This window comes from Pestalotiopsis fici, assembly GCF_000516985.1.
Source record: "Pestalotiopsis fici W106-1 unplaced genomic scaffold PFICI_Scf_2, whole genome shotgun sequence".
Lineage (NCBI taxonomy): Eukaryota > Fungi > Ascomycota > Sordariomycetes > Amphisphaeriales > Sporocadaceae > Pestalotiopsis > Pestalotiopsis fici.
Window position 1 is genome coordinate 6,433,377 of NW_006917092.1, and position 21,228 is coordinate 6,454,604.

At 49.6% G+C, this 21,228-nt stretch overlaps 8 protein-coding genes across 8 annotated transcripts; 5 read left to right on the forward strand and 3 right to left on the reverse strand.

Moving 5' to 3' along the window:
* Nucleotides 1-1,273: 1,273 nt before the first annotated feature.
* On the reverse strand, nucleotides 1,274-3,256 carry PFICI_04143 (uncharacterized protein; the record flags this gene model as incomplete). Its single annotated transcript, XM_007832724.1, has 2 exons — nucleotides 1,274-3,130; nucleotides 3,182-3,256. The coding sequence occupies 2 exons, from the start codon at nucleotides 3,254-3,256 to the stop codon at nucleotides 1,274-1,276; spliced, it is 1,932 nt and encodes a 643-aa protein (XP_007830915.1).
* A 33-nt stretch (nucleotides 3,257-3,289) lies between these two features.
* Nucleotides 3,290-3,654, reverse strand: PFICI_04144 (uncharacterized protein; the record flags this gene model as incomplete). Its single annotated transcript, XM_007832725.1, has 2 exons — nucleotides 3,290-3,397; nucleotides 3,544-3,654. 2 exons carry the CDS (start codon nucleotides 3,652-3,654, stop codon nucleotides 3,290-3,292), a joined length of 219 nt encoding a protein of 72 aa, XP_007830916.1.
* Nucleotides 3,655-6,612: 2,958 nt separating this feature from the next.
* Nucleotides 6,613-7,974, forward strand: PFICI_04145 (uncharacterized protein; the record flags this gene model as incomplete). The annotated part of the gene is made up of 2 exons (XM_007832726.1): nucleotides 6,613-6,697; nucleotides 6,854-7,974. The coding sequence occupies 2 exons, from the start codon at nucleotides 6,613-6,615 to the stop codon at nucleotides 7,972-7,974; spliced, it is 1,206 nt and encodes a 401-aa protein (XP_007830917.1).
* Nucleotides 7,975-9,182: 1,208 nt separating this feature from the next.
* PFICI_04146 (uncharacterized protein) lies at nucleotides 9,183-10,489 on the forward strand (the record flags this gene model as incomplete). The annotated part of the gene is made up of 3 exons (XM_007832727.1): nucleotides 9,183-9,702; nucleotides 9,764-9,872; nucleotides 9,949-10,489. The coding sequence occupies 3 exons, from the start codon at nucleotides 9,183-9,185 to the stop codon at nucleotides 10,487-10,489; spliced, it is 1,170 nt and encodes a 389-aa protein (XP_007830918.1).
* Nucleotides 10,490-10,941: 452 nt separating this feature from the next.
* PFICI_04147 (uncharacterized protein) lies at nucleotides 10,942-11,667 on the forward strand (the record flags this gene model as incomplete). The annotated part of the gene is made up of 1 exon (XM_007832728.1): nucleotides 10,942-11,667. The coding sequence occupies one exon, from the start codon at nucleotides 10,942-10,944 to the stop codon at nucleotides 11,665-11,667; it is 726 nt and encodes a 241-aa protein (XP_007830919.1).
* Nucleotides 11,668-12,986: 1,319 nt separating this feature from the next.
* On the forward strand, nucleotides 12,987-17,040 carry PFICI_04148 (uncharacterized protein; the record flags this gene model as incomplete). Its single annotated transcript, XM_007832729.1, has 2 exons — nucleotides 12,987-14,823; nucleotides 14,876-17,040. The coding sequence occupies 2 exons, from the start codon at nucleotides 12,987-12,989 to the stop codon at nucleotides 17,038-17,040; spliced, it is 4,002 nt and encodes a 1,333-aa protein (XP_007830920.1).
* Nucleotides 17,041-17,137: 97 nt separating this feature from the next.
* Nucleotides 17,138-18,207, reverse strand: PFICI_04149 (uncharacterized protein; the record flags this gene model as incomplete). Its single annotated transcript, XM_007832730.1, has 2 exons — nucleotides 17,138-17,844; nucleotides 17,907-18,207. The coding sequence occupies 2 exons, from the start codon at nucleotides 18,205-18,207 to the stop codon at nucleotides 17,138-17,140; spliced, it is 1,008 nt and encodes a 335-aa protein (XP_007830921.1).
* Nucleotides 18,208-20,102: 1,895 nt separating this feature from the next.
* Nucleotides 20,103-20,800, forward strand: PFICI_04150 (uncharacterized protein; the record flags this gene model as incomplete). The annotated part of the gene is made up of 2 exons (XM_007832731.1): nucleotides 20,103-20,208; nucleotides 20,280-20,800. 2 exons carry the CDS (start codon nucleotides 20,103-20,105, stop codon nucleotides 20,798-20,800), a joined length of 627 nt encoding a protein of 208 aa, XP_007830922.1.
* Nucleotides 20,801-21,228: the final 428 nt, after the last annotated feature.

Genomic DNA, 21,228 nt, shown 5'->3' on the forward strand with positions numbered 1-21,228 from the left:
ATGGAATTCAGTGATGACTGGCGACCATCGTTTTGCCTCAGCTTCGACTCTGAACACCATCCAAGACATATTGTATCCTTCTGACCTAGAATGATTCGCACATCTCTGGTAGGACAGAAAGTCGGTCATCACATTTGATACAGATTACTTTTATCATAATCGACGAGCACGTGACTTATGGTTTGTTTAGAGTCTGGTTCCCAATGAGCCTTGCCTGGAGAAGCCTACCGAGAAAGTGGAAGGTATAAAAGGTAGGCCTTTGCTACATGTGAGGTCAAAATATCACTTGATAATAGAGTGTGACGATTGTACTTCATATCATTCTAATGGAGAGACGGACTAACGATGGGTGTCGCGCAACGTAGTGTTCTGGCAGTTGAAAGGATCACGATTAATATTCATATTCAGCTGGACCATAAGTGCGCTGGGCGCCGTAATCCAATAGTCCAATCCTTAGTCTCACGAGGTTGACAAATATGGAAATTGTCAGCCAGAATTGTGAAAATAAGACCTCATTTGAGCACAATGCTTATACGGATAAAGCCACAAATCAGCGCCGCAGGCCAAGACCCTATAATATTCTCAGGCTACAGCCAGCCAAGGTCAGAAGGCGTCCAACATATTACTTCGATGATTAGATGGATTGGGTTGTGTTGATGACAGCCTAATCATTCCAATACTGACTTGTTAATCATCAGTGTATAAGAACAAACATTCTTCGTATTCACCTACTTGAGATCAGCTCCGCGTTTCATCACGTTCAAACTCGAGAAAATCACGCCGAGATGAAGGTTTTCAGCGCCTTTTCTATTTCCCTCCTTGGCCTTTTTAGCCTGGTGGCTGCCAGCCCAGTGCGCAGCAATGATCTTGATGCCAGAGTGGAGTATTGTCAAGTAATACCACCGTGAGTAGCCCCAGGAGAACATTATGCACATATTCAATCTTCTGACTGGGGATATTAGATGCTGCGCAGATAGCACGCTCGAGTCACGAGACACGCCAAAGACCTGCTGTGGGTGTTGGGGATGTTGTTGAACACACGAGAGCCAGGGGTCAGTTGATGGGGAAAGCGTGCAGGGCTGAATGAGACTGCAGTCATCCTGGATAGCAAGGTCTATTGCGACAAACTTAGATCATCTTGCAGAAAATAAAAGAGCTACAAAGCTTGACTACAGTACATACTCCTTTCTGATGACAAAAGTATCAAAGGTCGTCTTCTTTTGAAAGGTAAAAGGACGAAAAGAATGGTACTCGATGAGTAAATGGGATACCATTATGCAATCTCAAAGTTCTTTTGTCTCCATCCATAAAGTCTCTTCAGACGACGAGAGTATGAGAGCAATTTGTAGCCCTCGATCTGGGAGTGGTGGGGGCGATGCACAGTCAGTGGTCGTTGGTTGGGCATGGTTTGTGGCGGGTAGAAGGTATAGACGGAGCCAAATTTGGGGAGAACCGAGAATCCGAGATCTGCCATTGCAGACTCGAAGTTGTACCAAGAAACGGACCCGCGAGCCTGTGATGAAGAGAACAACGCCTCAAATACCCTGAAAGTAGCATCCTTGACTTTGAATGTGGATGATGATTGCAGTGTTTCGCTCTCCTTTGTAGCACTGGGCTGTGCTGGGGGCACGATCTCAAAGGCAGATGAGTGGACTGGGCGTGTCTTTTCCTTTTCCTTTCTGGCCTGAACGCGGGCATCGGGTGCTTGAGGCGCTTCAACTGGGAAGGGGACATATTCCGCCGCTTTGGTCTGCTTGTCAGCCTGGATCTTCTCTTGTCGTGCCAAAGTAGCCTTGAGCTGGGCTTCAAGGCTGGCGACACATTCATTGATGAGATCCTGGTAGAGGAATCCTAATTTGGTGCCCGTCTTCTCAACAAGAAATATGTCGAGGGCATTGAGGGCAGCATCGGTCATGCCTGGCTCCAGTAGATTGTCAATTGGCGCTGCATAATCGCGCAAATCAAGCTGGGGCTTGAGACCTTGAAGCTCTGCCTCCAATTCTCCTGATTTCGTGATAAAGCATTGTGCCTTTTTGCGATTGAATGCAGGCATCGAGACCACTGAAGCAAGAGACTGGTAGAAGCTCACGATAATAGCCAAGTCACCATGGCTGTCAGCCTCGCGATTGTTCATGCTTTCCCGAGCACCTGGATGAGTACGTTCATACTCATCCAGCTTCTTGAACCAGTCCACAGCCTTAGTCGCCGTGGTATCCGATTGGCTAAGGCGCAACAAGTAGTAAAGATGAGGATTCTCTTGTGTCAACTTTTCCGGCTTGCCCTTCAGCGCTATGCGAGGGATACCATTATCGTAAGTGTTTGAAATACACTTGAACCATTTAGAGCCGGCAGATGAGGCTGTTGACAATTGGCGCTTGAACATAGCCTGCGTGCGGGAGTACTCGAAATGACATAGATTCGAAATCTCCTGGAGAACAATAGCTCTGCGAGACTTATCCGTGATGGTAGCAAGAAGTTCCAGCAGACGAATCATATAGTCCCATGTTGCAGCAGCTCTGACCGTATGGTGAACAGCCTCCAGGACGGAACCGCTAATGAACTTGTCTGTGTGTACCGGGAGTGACCGCCCTTTCTCATCAGGCACCAGTTCAGGTCTGCTAAAGAACCAATAGTTGACCTCGTGGGCCAGTGCGACTGACTCGGTACATAGGAGAGCCAAGTCATCGTCCATTGAAGCCTTTTGGTCACGCGCATCTTCGATGAGGCGCGGAAGGTCAAGCTGGGGTAACTCGTCAGATTGCTTGATGCTGAGCTTTGAAAGTGCGGCGGCGGCAGTATCGGTGGGTTTCTTGGGAACCGACTTTTGGGAACGGGTAGTTGATCCAATTTCCAGAATGTCGTCGCACAGGATGTTGAGCGATTGCAACATTGTTTCTTGTCTAGTGAGGACCAATTCGCCCTTGGATTGTGGTATGCAAAGCCCAGCTTGCATAGCCGGTTGAAATGCAGCCATAGACTGCTCTCTCTCCTTGACAAACTTGAAGGATTTGCCGTACATTCCGCCATCAATAAAGAAGGTCCAACTGTCAGGGAAAGATTGGACATGGCGAAGGTTGCGTGTGCGCATCATCTCTTCTATGAGTTCCTGTGGGCCACCAAGATTAGATCTCTATCGTGGACGCATTAGGCCGCTTAGAAGGTAATGGTAGTCAGGTCTTACGGAATCGCCAGGGCGGCCATTGAACCCGGAATAGAATTGCTCGCCGGGAGTCGATGTGGCTCTGTGCTCCAACATCTCCAACAGGAAGTCTCCAGGACCAGTGATGTCCTAAAGGTCGAATTCTGGGGCGAATTTGTACACATTGCCTTGAGATCGATCTTCAGAATGTTTCAAGACACCAACTGTACCGGCCTTGATGGCCTGAGTTCGTTGACCCTGTGCATGGAAAGTCAGTAAAGTAATCACCAATTTCATGGTTTCGTCGATTTTGTCAAAGAGCTCTGTCTAAGAGAGCTGAAGCTTGCTCGGCATGTCCATTATCGTGTACTAGCAACTGAGCTGATATCTGATGCCGAACATACCTGGCTAAAGGAGCGCCAAAAATCTTTGAGACGGGTGCCATGCCTGCGCCACTTGCGCTCCAAGTCATGTTGTAGCTCTGTGACACTGTCTCCAATTCCTGGTCCTTCCATTGTCAGGTTCGGCGAGAGTATAGAGATGATAATGAGTGTTCAAACAAGACTTCAAACGGGAAAATTCGTTATTTCTTAGCTCCGAGTAATTGCTCGTGCATCCCGTTTGGAACTAGTGTGGCTCGTTTGATGTCAAATCTGTGACGCAGCTTTCCGGTACATCAGGAAACTACACTCGTAGTTAGATTGCAAACCCGTGAATAACAAATACTCAAATCGATCTATAAACCAGCCGTATTTACTGTCTGATTTATGATTGGTTATGCTTGCATTGTTTCGTTTGCTCCCCTCTGAGAGACTGTACCTACCGCCGACAAGCTGATGCGCTGCCTGAAGCTACAGAGTATGTACACCCTAAGTTGGGTATCCACCTTTCTGCTGTGTACAAAACATCCAGAGCCCCGCTACTGCGTCTCTGACAGCTTAACGGGGATTGGCGTACCCATAACTTTTAAACTATAATAGCTATCAATTTAGGGCTGCAATATGTCATTAATTCCGGTCTGTTCGCAATGATCATTGTCTCAAAAGGAAGGAGAATACAACTACTGATATTCCATAATACAATGGGCGTATCTGACCTTGTTACTTCTGGCCAAAAGCCATGCGGCCATGAGACCATCTTGGCACTGTTCCGTACGCTAGGCGCCATGCGTTGGAAGCTCATTGGATTTTGCCTCTGCCTATTGAATAAGATCTGCATGCTTTTCACTCGTCATTGGAGCCGACCAACACTCTGCGAAGCGTAACATCTCGCCTACCTGTCGAGCCTGCTTAGGTATCTTTTTGCAATGCTCAGCCATTTCGTGAAAGTGGGAAGATTTTGATGTGGGGTTTTCATGCCGAGATGAGCAAGCGGCCCCTACTTAATGTACGCTGCCGAGCGCTCCCGTCAGTCATTGGCAATTCGCAAGCCTGGATATGTTCACGGTTGAAACTTTGTACTGGGGACGGCCTGTTAAATACTCGACTGGATTATCCATTGTAGACGTCGAGACTGGCAACGAGACATCAGATGAAACCTGTCGGGCGGCTGCAAATACTGGCTCAAGTCTCAGTAGGACACACCGTCATATTCTAGATGAAGGTGGCCAGGTCATGTTGGATTATGAATCACCGCCACATATTTTGCGGATGATGACTTGATGGTGGTGAGGCCGGACCTTATAAACGCGACGAGACGTGACGATCCTTGCGTCTATTGTTCACATCACGCGTAGAAACACAGAGTGTTCCGAACACAACCTACTCTGTACGCGATAGGCTGCGCTTTATGGACAAATTTAACCCAATGCGGACGGAGCTCTTATGGAGGGATCATCTTGGCAGACATGGACAAGTGCTCAAGTACAACCTTGGACGAAGCCGATTGACGCGATGATAGGATAGATGCCCCAAGACATGCATGAAGTGGATAATCTGGCTGCGCCCTGACCATCCTGGTGTGACCATTTCTGGTGTTGTCGACGCCGTTCTGACGAATCACAATTCTCGTGGACGATTGCATAAAGTGATTTTTCAGGATTTGACCTGCAGCTAGGCCCCTTGCACCGAGCATTAGCTCTTCGGTGAGGCCTTGGAATTGCATTGAAAGCAGCGGCCAGGGTCGTAAGATCGGTTGAACTAGAGCGATCACCACTGAAGGACGGGAATTGAAATTCGATGGTGCAGCAGAACCAACAGGATTTCCAGCACCTCTCGGGCTTCTCCAGCGACTGCAGCTCCACTGAAACAGCACTAGAAGCACACTAACCGCCCCGTTGTCTTCCCGCCAACACGCACACATCTGATTGGGAGACACGCTAACTAATACGTACGCCCAACACCAACGCGTCCGGCACACGGTTCAACACGATTGGATCTCCGATGCCCCCAGTTTTGATCGCCAATCTTTTCAGCTCTTTTCTTGCTTCTCTTTCTGCCTTTCTGCCGTGCCGTTCTCCTCTCGTGTTCCCAGTCTATCTCAATCAAACCTGCAGGACGCCTTTTTGAACATATGTTTGAGGCCTGAGCGTGCGAATACCAGTCCTTTGCCGGATCTCACCTGATTGCACGCTCATATACTCTCCAGGCCCCCCTCCCTCCCCTCGCATCCGCCTGGGCCCTCGGTATTCCAAGCCATTCGCCCAAAAGCGTACGAACTGGACCCAGTCGTCGTTTCTTGTCTTATCTAGTACTTTGATCTAGTCTGCCTGGTCTGGTTTACTATCAATTTCCCCAGGTCCAAGGCACCCGAATTAGAACGATCGACCATACATACTACATTACCTACCTTGACTACCCACCAGGTACTCCCACTACATACTACGTCTTGTCCCGGCATATCTCCATCCTGTGTCATCCTAGGTAGTATACAGCATAGGCGGGCGGGCGTCTCTTCCCATCTGGTCGCGGTCACCTTGCCTCGACGTGCAGCTTCCCAAACCGAACCGGGACGAATTATAAGCAGCGCGAGACAAGCGACAGAGCTCTCCTCCCTCGCTCGCTGCCGGCCCAGGGCCTCGTCCATCGCGGCCACCACCCATCCCCACAGAAATCGCTGTCAAAGCCATCCATCCATCCATTACACAGCTTGAGGTTGCAATAAGACGTCTGCATTCCCTCTGCCCACCCGTCTCGCCACTCTCTTTCCGCTTCCTTCCCTCCCTCCCTCCACTTTCTAGTCTTCATCTGGAAGAGGGCCCCGGCTTAATCAAACAATTGCTTTCTATGAACTGCAAGATAGAAATACACGAACAGAGACTCACTATACAACATTGACTCTATCTTGCAAGCACATATTGCATCCCCGCATTTGGAGTCAACAGATTCTATACACGCTTTTTGTCAAGCAATTTCACTGGCGCGAGTACAACTGTATTAAACTCGGCCCAGTTGGAACTCGTTTTGCATACAACACGCTCAATCGAGTATTGGAGCCCGCCTGTCACAACCTCAACACCTATCGCGATTACAACAATGGCTGCTGTGTCGCGTCAACCATTCGCCCCTTTGGACGGGACTCGTCTTCAAACATTGACTAGTTTGAAAAACAAGCAAAATGGTAAGTGGTTTGTTGCCATAATGTTATTAAGCACTGCAATACCCCATGTCATGCCCATGTCGCCTTTCCCTTGTTCCCCTTTGGCGATACTTGCCAACTTGGTCAAATCCATCAAGGCCCATTTCTACGCGCCAATGCTAAAAAGAAACGATATAGCTATTCCTGTTTCGTCACCCGGCAAGCGCAAGGCATTCGACGCCATAGACGCTGATGACAGCGAGAACGTTGATCCGGTGCTCTTCTCTAAGCGATCCAAGGGTTCCGATAGCTTCTACCCAGCCAAAGACTTTATCAAGCCTTCGAAATTTGTGCTTACCAAGTCCGCCTCTGCCAACGATATTGTCAGCAGCCCTCTGAAGATCGCTAGCCCTCGCCCGAGAACACTGTTGCAACCCAGGTCGCCCGCCGCCAGACTGAACTCAGGAATCACCAAGTCGTCTCCGCTCACAGCTCCCGCTGGCCGATCACCGACCCGTGGCAAGCGCAGCGGTCTTTTGTCATCTCGCCGCCGTACTGCTGGCTCGTACTCTCGTGTTGACCCTCCCATCTTTGGTCTCGGTGCCTCTGCCGGATCTTCGTCTGCACCCTTCTCTCTGGATGCCGCGCTTAAGGGGACCATTCCCAGCTATACGGGCAATGCTGTGGCATCAACTCGCTCTACCAGTCGTTCTTCTGGTCTTGGCGATCTTCATGGCTCGGACATGAAAACCAGCTGGTTTTTCGACATTCATGAAGATACGCCCGAGCAGGAGATGACGAACTTGCTTCAACACAGCACCTGCATTCTGGATATTAGCTCGGATGAGGAGAGCGAAAGCCGCCTTGAGCGAGAACGTGCTGAAGGCAAGGAGAATGTTCCTCCTGCAGACGACATGTCACAGACGTCTCGTCCGAGAAATGCTCGTGCAGTTGCAGACCTCGATGACATGATCTTTGAGAAGGAACGCAATCCCCTGGGAGAGATGAAAGCCAGCGATTACTATGCAGAGGGATGCGACGAGACCAGCGTCGTTATTGTGCCTGGGGATGACGATGAAGAGACCAAAACTGAACGCGAATTCACGCCCGAGATACAAGCGAGAGATGCAACTGCATCAGTACCAGAACCTGCAATCGAAGATGGTGCCAAGACCGTTGACGAGCTCATGCAGAAAACGGAAGAACCAACACCGACTGCAGCAGTGCTCCAGCCAATTGAAGGCACAAGTGAAAGCTTCGAGGTCTGGGAAAGCGGCAGTGCACATGACGAGACAGAGGCTTCAACAGTATCATCATGACATGCAATACATGAGGGTTCAAGGACGGTTTTTGGTTGAAGGAATCTGACACACTCAAACATTTTCACATGAGTGTCAGTTGTTGGAATTGGCGTTCTCGGTGTTCTCGATGAAAGGATTCGGGGCAAATCCCAGGAGGGCACAATTGGTCTGGTCATGGACGGTAATGCTTGGACGAATCATGTGTATACGTTCACGGAGTTTGGTTGAGCGATTCGTTATTCAATACTTTGCACTTTTCGTCATTCTGTCATGTATAAGCTGTCTTCTCCATGATTGCAATTTTGTGTCTATACCATTCCCCACCACACACCAAGCGCGGTACTATGTCTCATGTATAGACTGAGTTCTTCACCGCCATGTGCGCTTCTCGAAACATGTTCCACGCCTGGATGTATTAGGTAGACACCAATCCCGATAGTCGCAATAATCAGCACTATTGGAGCTATGGTTCCAATCCATCAAGATTAAACATGGAACACCCCTCAATGCAAACCCGACGTCGGCTACATAGTACAGTTAAAAGGTCGGATGTGTTACACAACTACTTGTTCAGTAGAGCGTCGTCTATGAAATCGTGTCACTGTTTCACGAGAACGACTGCAGATGGAAAGCAAAATTTCCGATGTATCATAAAGTGCAGTTTTCTTTCCCATGTCTGATTTGCCCAGCCACCTTGCTTGAGCGTCACCACTGTTAGCAGATTCGCTGCAGAATGATCGCATAGGTTTTGAATTCTTTGAACATTACATAGGAAGAGAAACCAAGGTACTGCCTGCAAAAGCACTTGAGTAATGCACGTTGGTGCACGATGGCGCGGTGTGGAACCACTTAACGCGTCAATCAAGCTACACTACATTAGAGACTTCGCGACAGTTTAGTGGGAGCATCCATGAAACCAGACCACTTTGCACATCATCCTACGGCCTTTGCATCTCATAACAGCCACACACGACCGTCGGCGCTTACAATACTGCATACCAATCTCAACGCATGACACTTGGGTAATCCTAAAAGGTTCAGATCTAAGCTCCGGCTCGTTTCATACAGCTCAATTGAGCTGATAACGCCTCCTAGATTACAGTTGTGGGCGGTCAACAGCCGCTTAGCTCCCATCTTGTGTTCCAGCTCACTTCTGGGCGTCAACGGACATCCCATCCGCCTCTTTTAGCTACTGGGGCCAATTACCAATCGCCTCTGTGAAAACCATGTCTTCCATCAACGATCTAGCCGCGGCAGCGACTATTGCTTCGTCTGCCGTTGCCCTCCAGTCCTCACCACAGCAGCAAGCAGCACAGCCGGCGGTGCAGTCCTCTCCGACCCCACCAGCTCCCATCGACCCCTCCTCCACCAAGCCCGCATCCGCCAGCACACCAACTCAAGGTTCGGCTCCGGCATCTGACCCAGCACCGTCGCAGGCGTCGCCACCCGCAACCACCGTCCTGGTCGCATCGAAAGCATCGGGCTCGACATTGGGGCCGGCATCTTCTCCTCCGGGCGCCCAAGCAGCAGCTGCAAGCACCTCTGCATCTGTTGATGGAGCAGGAAATGGACCAGCAGCTGTGTCTGCCCCGCCGCCGGAGGAGAAATTGAAAAAGAAGAAGCCGGTCCGTGGCGCTTTCATTGTGTTCGAGGGAATGGACCGCGCCGGCAAGACTACTCAAGCCAAGTTGTTGCAACAGAGATGCATCGAGGAGGGCAAAAATGTCAAGTTCATGAGGTTTCCTGGTATGTCTCCCTGTAATCCATGTAGCTCACTTGGACTAATCGTGTATTCGCTCCCTTGTAGACAGAACAACGCCCATCGGCCAAATGATCGATGCCTATCTCAAGGGTCAGACGGAAATTGAGGACCACGTTATTCACTTACTCTTCAGTGCTAATCGATGGGAAGCAATGTATGTAGTTATGATCATTCCTCTGTTCTCTGTCTGCTCTTCTGGGCCGTTCAAGAACATACTAACAGTTTTCCAGTAAGTCAATCCAAACGGCTTTGGCCAGTGGACAAACCATCATCTGCGACCGCTACTATCATAGCGGCATTGTTTACAGTGCTGCCAAGCAGAATCCATCACTGCCTCTGTCTTGGGCCAAAGCCCCCGAGGTCGGTCTCCCACGTCCGGATCTGGTCCTCTTCCTTGATCTAGAGGAGCAAGTAGCTCGTGAGAGAGGCGGTTGGGGTGGCGAGATCTATGAAAAGGGCGAGATGCAACGCCGCGTTCGGGACCTGTTCTGGGGTTTGAGCATGGGAGATGTTTCTGGAGCTTCCGGGCAGGGCAAGGGAAAACGGGGGGAGAGTGGCGGCGCGGGCGGCGCAGACGGAAGCCACCAATCCGAGCCCTTGCGGCCACACGGCGAGAAGGGTGAGTTTAGACAAGAGGAGGAGGATCTCCAGATTGTGGATGCAGACTTGGGTGTGGAAGAGCTCAGCGACAAGGTCTGGGAACATGTCCTGCCCCGACTCGAGCAGGTTGAGAGAGGTGAAGTTGGTGACAGAGTCAGGACCGTGAGGTGATTCTTGAATCGTCTAGGACATGATCTTGGGAATGACAGCAGACGGTGACTCAGTTGGCGATATCAACATGAACGGTTACTTGAATCCAAAGTTTGGGATTGTGTGTGCAGCCGCTGGCTTTGTCCAGCAGTATACTTTGTCATACGCTACAGCAGATATGGTAGGCATAAATTGAAGCGGCAAGAATCTATCATGAATGAACCAGGTCGAGTATTCATTATTTCATGGCATGTATGTGTTAATTTGTGGACGCGCATAGCAATAGTCAAGGTGCACGGATCACAATCCTAACCGCTAATGAATTGGTTGCTTAGCGCTGGTGCCTTCTACCTTGATCCACCAACATATCAATATCGGCACCTAAACTTCCACTGCCAACATCAAACATTCTACTTCTCCTCGCCTCGACGATGCCGTTGCATATCAGGTAGCTTTTATTCATATCCTTTGCAATGCGTTGGATGGTTCGGCAAGCCTGGCGCGGCATTTCCGCTGCCAAGCCTCGCGTTACTCCCAGAGTCACGCTGATGACCCGCATGGCCCAACGGTCCCAGTGGCAACGCGCTCAGCCATCACAACTTTGCGGCGCCCATCGTTCGAATCATTTCACGGTTCTGAAATCTGGAATGTATGGTACCATCTATCTGTCCATTGCCCTACTTGTGACAGATGAGACACTGGACTGGGCGACGCGACAAAATCTGGGCATCCAAGCCGTCCACGGAATCACCCACGCCGAGACTCACCAGGAGCAACTGGCCAATTTCTGGATCCTGGGAGAAGCCTTGATGAAGGCACACTCTGGAACACTTCCGGAGTACCATGAGCCCATCCGTCCCGATGAGGAGTCGGGTCTTGCCGACGATCTCGAGATACGCCTCTTGACAGTACCGGACCCCGAGATGCCAGGAGAGAACCTGTTCCTCTGCCAGGCCGCTTTCGTCGACGAAGAGGTGCCCGATTTCTATGTCGCCACACATTCCGGCCGCATGTCAGATGCCGCCCACTCTTTGTTTCCGGGAATTGAGAAATTCGCCAAGGGCCATAATGCTTCAAGAGGCGCTCTATTGATCATTCACCCAGACGGCAATTGGTATTGCATTTACTACGATGGACGCCGATGGTTGAATATGATTTTCATGGAGTGGCAGACTGCGGCTTCGCTTGGGCTGGAATAAGGCAGTCTAAATTCCAGCCCCGTTGATTTCGAAGCAGTGCGGCTGAGCACTCCGAAACTACGGCAGAACCATTCTGCAATGAAATTCCTTCATTTGACAGGAACTCACGATCTGTCCGTAATGACCTCTCAGATCAATATACGCCTGAAATGAGCCTGCGCAGTCACAAAAAGAGCTCAATTCCGAGGCACACTGTCCAAAGGAGAAGGGGGTGTGACGATTCACGATTGGCAGTGTTTTGGGAATAGGGCTTCAATGTGGTCAAATTAGGCCAGTTATGGCGTCAACTTCCCATCTCACCGGAGATGGCTAAGGATTCAGCTCAATTCTACTCCATCGGCCAAACCATCGTCATTGGCTGCTCTGTTTGTATGTGCCTTGCGGGAGCAGCGGTCTTCTCCGGCTGCGCAAAATTCAGGCGACAGAAAAGGCGGAAGGCAGTATCCAATAATCACCGCAAGAGGCAGCACGGCACTCACTGGAATACAGTCTACCTGCACTTGTGTCGCGTCATGCAACGCTGCAGTACATAAAATAGACCGTCGGGGATTCTGGTGATGGGGGCCATTTTGCCTTACAGCCTTATTACCGTCTCACTGGGCGGACTACTATACCTAGTACTTCTGGAATTAGAAGTTAGAACCCACTTCTCGGGTAGTCTAATATGCTATATATAGACGTTGGAGAATCCCAAGAAGCCCCGAATACCTGGTATCTGAACCCTGTCATGTGATTCCTGCCAAAAATTAAATCCTGGATACGCATGCGATGCGCTCTCTTGAATCATCTACTGGCGCCGAACTTGTGTGTTGCGAAAGCCACTTGGAGTCATTCTTGTAGATTGATGCATGATAAGTGGTCGCCGTCGGGTGATTGCCTTGACGTTGCATTCAATCGATTGAGCTGCATCTGGCCGCGACCAAGCAGCCGCCGCACCCTGAAGAAACCCCCGCTCTTCCTTGCCTGCACAATTCCTCATCATCTCCTGTCAGACCCCCATACACTCGGCATTGCATGCGCATTCCGCAAGAAATTGGCAAAAACATCATCAGATCATGGCGTCCCTAGTTCGTAGGCCACGGGCCGACCAGCCCAATTCCGCACATTGGGAAAGCCACAAGGAGACTTTGCGTCGTCTATACTTGGCAGAGAATCGCCCACTGAAATCGGTGAGAGAGATTATGCGACAAAAGCATGACTTCAACGCTACGTATGCACCATGCCGCCCTCTTCGTAGGCGACCAGGGACTAAATGCTAAATCACTATTAGAGACAAGATGTATAAATACCATTTCAAGCGATGGAGATTTCGGAAAAACATGACCCAAAAAGAGACCCTCAAGCACGAGGCTGATGCCGTCGCTGGGCGGGGCGTTGTTCTTCCCTTCAATCATGGTCGGGAGCTCGGCTCGCAACGATTGAAGACGCGGATAATGAAGCTCAACAGTCCAGGCACCTACAAACCAATTGAGATTGCTCTTCGCATGATTGTGGAACACTCGTCACAACGCCTGAAGACATGGGATCTACAAAATTACCAGTCAGGCACTGCTACAGAATCGTGGGCGTCTTCTGCATGTTTTGCAGGTTACGCAATCTCTACGGACCAGGAAGCGGAAGAAAACTGGCTGGTTCTTCGCAAAGCTGCCGAAGATTTCAGCACAATCTTGCAGAGACAGGAGCCCATGTTGGTGTGGTCAACTTGTAGCATCATCATCCAACTCTTTGCAGTGAATACTGAGCTGGCGATGGGGTTCATCCGTGTGGTCTTGGACTTCTGCATCAAGCAACTCCGTGAAGGCGACCCACTCAGAGCTCTTTGGGAGGCTGTACTACGTACCGATCCAAGTCATATTCCTCAGCTCATAGCACGACTTGTGGCAGCGCAGCTCGGGGTTCTCCACCAAACAACAGCGTCCACTAACCCTTTCGTCGTTCAATACACTAAATCCTCCGCAAAATATCTCCATGATCGCCATCTTCTCATGTCATATGACGCACATAACCAAATAGAGTTTATCATCCAGGCGCTCAATTCAAAGTTGAAGATTGATTCGACAAGATCCATCAGGAACTCACTCATATCGGCTAGTCTTTTCCAGGCGTGCATACATCTGGACGACAAAGAGTATGAGAAAGTCGAGATGATTCTCGATACGATCCAGCCCAAGGTCAATAATCCTGGCTTCGGAATTGAACATGCTCAGGTGGTGAACTTCTACGAAGTCAAAGCAGAGATGTTGATGGAGCGCGGCAATTATGAGCGTGGTGATAACCGCTGGTCGGAACATTACTACAAAAAGGCTCTAGAAATAGCGCAAACCAATTTATCCGAAACTATGCCAGAGCGTATCGGGTTCTGCTTGATGGCATTGGGGACATTCTACAGGAGAATAGGGGATGCAAACAGACTCGAGGAAATCCAAGTACGATACGACAAGCACCTCAAGTGGATGGCCGGCGAGCACCTCCAGGGGATGGCTGGCGAGAAGCACCCCAAGTGGATACCGACTAACAAAGAGGACATCGAAGAGGATATCGAAGAGGATAGCGAAGAGGATTTCGATGTCGAAGAGGATGTCGAAGAGGATTTCGATGTCGGAGAGGATGTCGAAGAGGCTGTCGAAGAGGATATAGAAGAAGATGTAGAGGAGGCTGTCGAAAAAGCTATCCGTATGCCATTGGCAGAATGGAATATTCGGTGGGTGGCGTCAAATGCTATGCATCAGGTTCCGGACTCATCTACTTATCCGATGGATCAGGTCTCGGAAGCCTGCTCGAATCCCATAGATCAGGTTTCAGACGTCTTTTCGAATCCCATGGACACGCTCTCAGAAGTCTTTTCAGACGTCACAGATCAAGCCTCGGACTACTCGCCGAGCCCCATAGAACAAGTCTCGGACGTTCTGTCATATCTAGGACCTGGTCAACATATAATTGAGGTCCATGTACAGTGGGAGCTCCCAGACTTTGTCAGCCAAGGTCTCGACAACATGCAGGAACTCGCGACAGTGATGACGATTACTGGCCAGCCATATGAATCATACATCAATTCTTGCGAAAACTATATCAAGTCAACGTGGGGTAAAAACCCTTTGATCATTGAGTTCTTCCAAGCTTTTGTCAAATCCAATCTTGATTTCTCGGCTGTCTCACGTAAGTATGCATCCCAATAATCAAGTAGGAGCTGGAAGCTGAGTATATACAGACGAGCAATTCATTTTCAGTTCAAATAAACTGAATGTGTCAGCGATGATCAGTTCACCGGCCTTTCCGGGAGACTCCAACGGGTTCACATTTCGACTGAGAGCAACAAGTCACCACTTGGTCGAGACCTGCCAGTGCATATTATGGCTTGCTGCAGCGTGCAGACCTCCTGAAAGTGGCAGCGTGTATGCATCTGTTGCAAATTTCAGGAAGATTGGTGTACAAAGGTTCAAGATTGACACAGAACCCTTGAAACCTCTCACCTCACTAGGCTCTCAGTCCGAGTTTCCCTGCTGCTGGCTGAACATGTTTGACGGAGGATATGTCCTTGCCCAAGGCTTTCCCACACCTCCGAGAGAGTATGGTCGTGGACTTGAGTTGCCACTTGACATAATGATCGAGCAAGCCATGGCATATAGTGCCATCAATCATACCATCAATGGTCAAGACTGCATGATTCTCAAGGGCCGGCACACTGCACTTGTCCCGATTCGCATCGAAGGTCTCGAAACTCTTGATCAGACCAGCGAGGTGCAGTGGCACCTCGTTGGTAAGAGACCAGATCTCGTTCCAATTGACAGCGCTGATCAAATCAAAAGCGAGCAGAAGTACCATTTGACGGACGTAGAATTCTCGAACACAAGTCGAGATCTGTCATGGGAAGAGATCGATGCGATGGATGAGAGCGGCCTGAGGATATTTCCTATAGGGAGTATCCGGGAAGTCTCTTCAAAGCGATCATTTGTCGGGCATTTTCCGAAGGCACAGATCTTTGTTGGAAGTGACAGGGAAAGGTATGACGAATTGAAGGGAGAACCAAAGGCTGAACCCGTGGGCGGGCACGTTATCAAATTTGGACAGGCTGTGAGCCTTACCTTGGGCACAAATGCAGCCACCGGTGGCCTCCTTACTATGTCGGCGGGTACAACAATCAAGCGTTCCAAATTCGATTCCGTTCCCAAGCGGTCAAAAGCATTCATTGCGGATAAGCTACGCAATGACCGGAATAAGCCACACATATTGTATGATACCAGCAAGAAGATTGGCTGGATGATACCGGAACCATGCTTGATCTTGTATCTGATTCATTACTGGGCTGCTTTACAGAGTGAAGTCCCAACTTCATCCCGCCAGACTGGACAACAAAAGCACCATCATCACGGAAAAGACGACGGGGAAACTCAACCGATGAGCTCTGTGAAAGAGCATATGCCTTTCATAAAAGCATCATCCAACGCTGCACAAGATGCAGCAGATGCGATACTGCACCAGTTTATGGAACCATCGGAACTTCCCAGGCATATTCGTTTCCTTGAGGATCCCGAGAAGTTGGTGTACGTCAGAGACATTATTTGTAACATGTATCTGGCCATTGACACACTGGTTGAGCATCAGCAACAGAAGAAGCCTGGAACACTAAATCGACTCAATCCCTTGGCAACTCACCACGACTTATGGGGGTACGACTTGGCAGATGTCGCAGGGTTCGATGAAGCCCCTGTAAAACGTGTTTCCATTGACAAGACTCAGTGCGGCGGTTGGCATGAACTTGCCAAACCAAATACCAGGATCGTCGTATTATTTGGAAACAATTTCGGCGAGCTGATCAAATATGAAGATGGTCAGATGATCTGTAATCAGTGGAAAAGCGTACCTCCGAAGCGCGACTTCCTGTCTGCTGACAGTGGAACCTTGGAATACCTCCAAGAACTGGTCAATAGAGGTCGTTGTGGTATCTTTCTCACTGACAAGAATTTCCTGATTTCAAATCTTGAGCAAAAGGATTGTCTAGAGGAAGATTGGCCTTGTTGCAATATGACCTTGCAGATGACTCTGACGGCACCTAAGAGAACCATCAGAGTAGGAAAGGGGGAAGCAGTGATAATCGGCAAGGTGTTACGGAGAGAGAAGCGAAAAAGTTTCGGTGAAATGTTTGGGCAGTGGAGAGCCACACCAGATGAAACGGCGCTTCAAGAGCCTCGCAAACTCCCCAAACAGAACCATTCCCAATGTGCTTTCAGCCCTCCAGGAGCCTGCCCGTTGTGCTCTGAGGCCAATCGATTGGAGATTGGCAGCAGCAGTGAGAAATCTTCTCCCGAGGGCGCGGACCTCGATTTAGGGACTACACCTGGAACATCTAGTAGCTATACACCACAGAGTAGTTAATCGTAACTACTATTTGATTGCACAAGAACATTGAACTGACCGTCATAGTGAAATCTGTGCACTACGTGCAACGAAGTAATGATATATCCCAGGAAATTCATTTCAATCTTGTAGTGTAATCCTCAAAGCGTCGCAGTACCCCTTTACTGTTCCAGAGTTCTTCCGAATTTTCTGTAGTGCGGTGCGGTATCCCAATCTGCTCGATAGCAAAGCTAGCCGCTACACTGCCGGCAATCGCAGCCGCCCTTATGTCGCTCGTCCTCGCAAGAGTAATAGCAAATGCACCAAGAAAGGTGTTGCCGCCTCCAGTAGCATCGACGACACTGGAGCTGTCTGTATAAAACGGCGGCAGCCAGAACGTAGACTGTTGAGACACAATATGACAACCATGTTCTCCAGCACGCACAACGACGGCATAGTGTCTCTTGCTTGTGGTCGTCAAGTCTGTCTCATTCAGTATCTGCCTTGCACATGATTCAATAACTTTGAAGTCAAATGGTTCAGCTGCCCGATGGAATAGTCCGAGTAGTTCGTGATGGTTAGGTGAGAATATGTCCACCTCCTTGCATGCTTCGATGTGAATTTGCAGGTTGGCTAACGAGCACAGGGCCGGAAATGGCTCCCAAACAATCACCGGGATCTCAGCTACGCCCAAGGCTGATCTCAAAGATTTCAGTTGCTTGACTTCTGTAACTAGCTGTGCTGGGCGGTACAGCATGTGGAAAGAGCGCGACGAGAGCAGCTCCTGCGTCAAGGAGCTCGCGACGGGCTGTAGCGGCTCGGTCAGATAACGGAAGGATTTGCCTAACTCATTGCATCAGTCCTCGATTTCCGTATGCATCAAGGTGGAACGGGTCGGGTCCCACGGCCAAAAACTGCATCATGGTATTCTAGAAGTCCTCGTGTGGATTTCCCGTCCTTCACGATGAAATCCAGTGAGACGCCCCAGCTGCGGATGAGCTCAGCAACTGCGTCGGGAAAGTCGTTACCAGCAACAATGAGACTGCCGACAGTGTCGGGTTGAGCTGCTGCTGTCAGACGTGCGCCTAGGGTGCTGTAAGCACCAGAACCTCCTACACAGTCATGAAGAACCCTGCCATCTGGCAATCGCAGTTCATCCAGGACAATCATGCCCAAAGAGACAAAGTCAATGGAGGAGGGTGCCATTCTTGCTTTGACAGTACACTGCTTATATGGATAACTTGATGATTTTCTCAGGTGTTCAAATGGAGAGGCACGCAATGGTTACACCAATACCTCCCTCACCACATTGATGTCGCGGGGACCGATTTGCGTTACCTACACACCTTGATGCTATTAGCTGAGAAACCGCTGATCCGAATCATAAAATACCCTGTAGCGCTCGAACTAGCCTCGGGTATATGAGCCGACAGCACTCCTTCGGGCGGGACCGTACATTTAGTGGGTAGTAGATTCATTGTTGCGGCACTACCTTAACTATCGGTCCTGAAAATTGATCCAAATATCACACTCTTTTTTGTATCTCTGTACGTGACTGTTGAAGGTCTTGTAAACTTGCAGGAGAACTGACAAAGAAGAGATTAGGAGGACTTGACATCTGTTATGACGATGATCATTGACCGCCACTCGACAGGCGCAGCTTTGGGTATCCTCGATGAGCAGGCCTCGCAACTGATGTGAACTTCACAGATTTTGGCAGCTACGGCAAGGCCAGGAACAATACGGCACCAATTCAAAAGATAGGGTGGTCATACCCAAAATGCGCTTGGTATGGCAGCATACTGCAACAATTGTCCTGATTGAGCCGGTCAAACGAGTCAGGGATGGACTATAGTCGGTAGGGTGGATATCCGCTAAGGTAACTGTGAGTTCGGACCGACAAGATCATGACGGCATCTCGATTGATGTTCATTATTCAAAACTAGCTTTTATTAGTATGAGATGAGAAGAAACAGTAAGCCCTGCTTATAAGCGAAGGACAAACTGGATGCCAAAAGTGCTCGTCTAGGCTCGTGTTGAATGTTCAAGAGGTCAGAATACGTGCAACATTATTGATCTCATCGCGGAAAGGCGGCCCAAATCGGTTGTGAAAATAAGCATTAGATGTCGGCACGCTGGTGCAGATGAAACCCTTGCTCATGTGATGCCATAGAATACGAGATCTACACACTGCCGCGGCATCTGTGATCCTACGCTGGTAGTCCATGCCCAACCTATAGCCAAGCGCCTCCCGCGTGCATATACGAAGTAGAGGAAGGCGAGAAAGGCGACTTTGCGTAAGCAAGTCTTTTGCAATACAACAATTGTGAGAGCAGACAGAGAGTTCCAGCGGTCCAGAGACGGCTTTTCAGCCTCTCTTTGGATCATTGCTGATGGGCTCTTTGTGAGCAGCTAAAACTGTTGAAGGTTCAGCGGATTCAGGCACACTTTGGCACCATGTCTGCACCCGCGACTAATGTGCAGAGCCTGGCCTGCCAATGTTGCTTCTGTGAGACGCTACGCAGAAGGCTCACAGCGCGTTTCGCATGGTCTCAGCAAAAACAATATCACAGCTACTGTCGTGTACCTACATTAAGGCGGACATCTTAGTGACAGCTGCAAGAAAAGTAATTCTTCGGGCGGGCATCGGCGGGGGACCCTGTTACCAGCAAATCCCGTTGATCTCGGCTCCCCGCATGGGCTGACGCTCTCATCCCTTTTGGTAACTGGGATCTGCTGGCGCTCTGCCCGCTTGAGTGGAAAAGATCGCCACCATCAGCGGCCACTGCGGCCTTTTGAGCCCACCCGTGATTGCCGTGCAGGATGGCCTAGCTGCCTGTTACCTACCGTACTTGTTTAGGCAAACGAACCTAGTGCATTCCTGGACAAATTGGGCCAACCTCCAGCAAGAGCTTCCATGAGATAAATATTGACGCCCGCCCGAGTTCCTTCTGTTCAATTTTGAAGAGTCGCCATTCTAAACAAATTCACTCTCAAAGCACCTCACGGTGATTGCTGATCACAGTTGTCCTCAAACCAATTTGTCTACCAAGTACCTATACCCACAGCACACCCAAGAAGACGCTGCATTCCGTCCCAAGATGTTGTCCACCCTGCTTCTAGCCTGTGCCGCCACGGTCACGGCATACAATGCAACTGGTCCTTACGGTCTGCACATTACTGGTAAAGAGGATTCGTCGATTGATGGTTAGTCGTCCAAAATATGAGTTTTTTTTTTTAGTTTTTTTTTTTCCCCATGGTGCTGACACATTGCACAGGTTACGCCGGAGCTTGCCATGCAGGTGCAGCCATTGAAGGACTCTGCTTCATTTCTGGTGAATTGAACGACACAACGACATATCAGCAATTCAACTTCAACTACTCAAGCTATGACTCCACCACTGGAGAGGTGTATCCCTATGGCTGGCTCGAGTGGGAGCTCCCCCTAAGCACCGGCACTGATGGCGAGATTACTTCTGTGCCCTCTGCTCTCCAGATTGATCTAAACTTGGGATCCAATGTCAATGTGGCCCTCTTCTACCCCGGATACGACAGCTACACAAGTCTGCAGAAGTCCGAGAATGGCACCCTTTACATTCCCGGGGGCGTTGATGACACTCAAAACACCGACACATACCCCAACCCCGTCGTCTATCAGGGCAACCTGACAAACTGGTATCTGTGCTACCAGTTCACCGGAGGTTACTACTACCAGTCCATTGCCTGGGTCAACAGCTTGCCGCCCCAGAACCCCACATGTGCACCTGTGGACTTGACTCTCGAGACCCTTGGCTACTAAAGAGGTCTTGTCTTGGGAGTCATTCTTGTGTGCCCCATAGGAATGGTGGCATGGATGATGATTGAATGGTAATGCGTATTCTTATGAAGGCTACAGGTTACAATAGCTTTAGATAATGTAATGATGAGGGACTATTTCCCATACAGTTCGTTTTGACATTGCAGTACGGCGGGGTGTTGGATCGAACCAGGTGTAAATTTGCGAAAATCCAGGTCAACTCCCTCTTCCACGTCTGGGTATGGGCCCAATGGGGTGATGGCTAGGGGATTAATCTTGCCGTGACTCTTGGTATACTAAGCCAGAATTTAGCTTTAGAAAAGTTTGATGTCAATCAGGCATAATAACTTACGTTTTCCTTGATATGTCTAAAGTCAGTTGTCTCTTTGAATCCTTTAACATTCCAATGCAGGTTTTTCAGCCACTCGTGG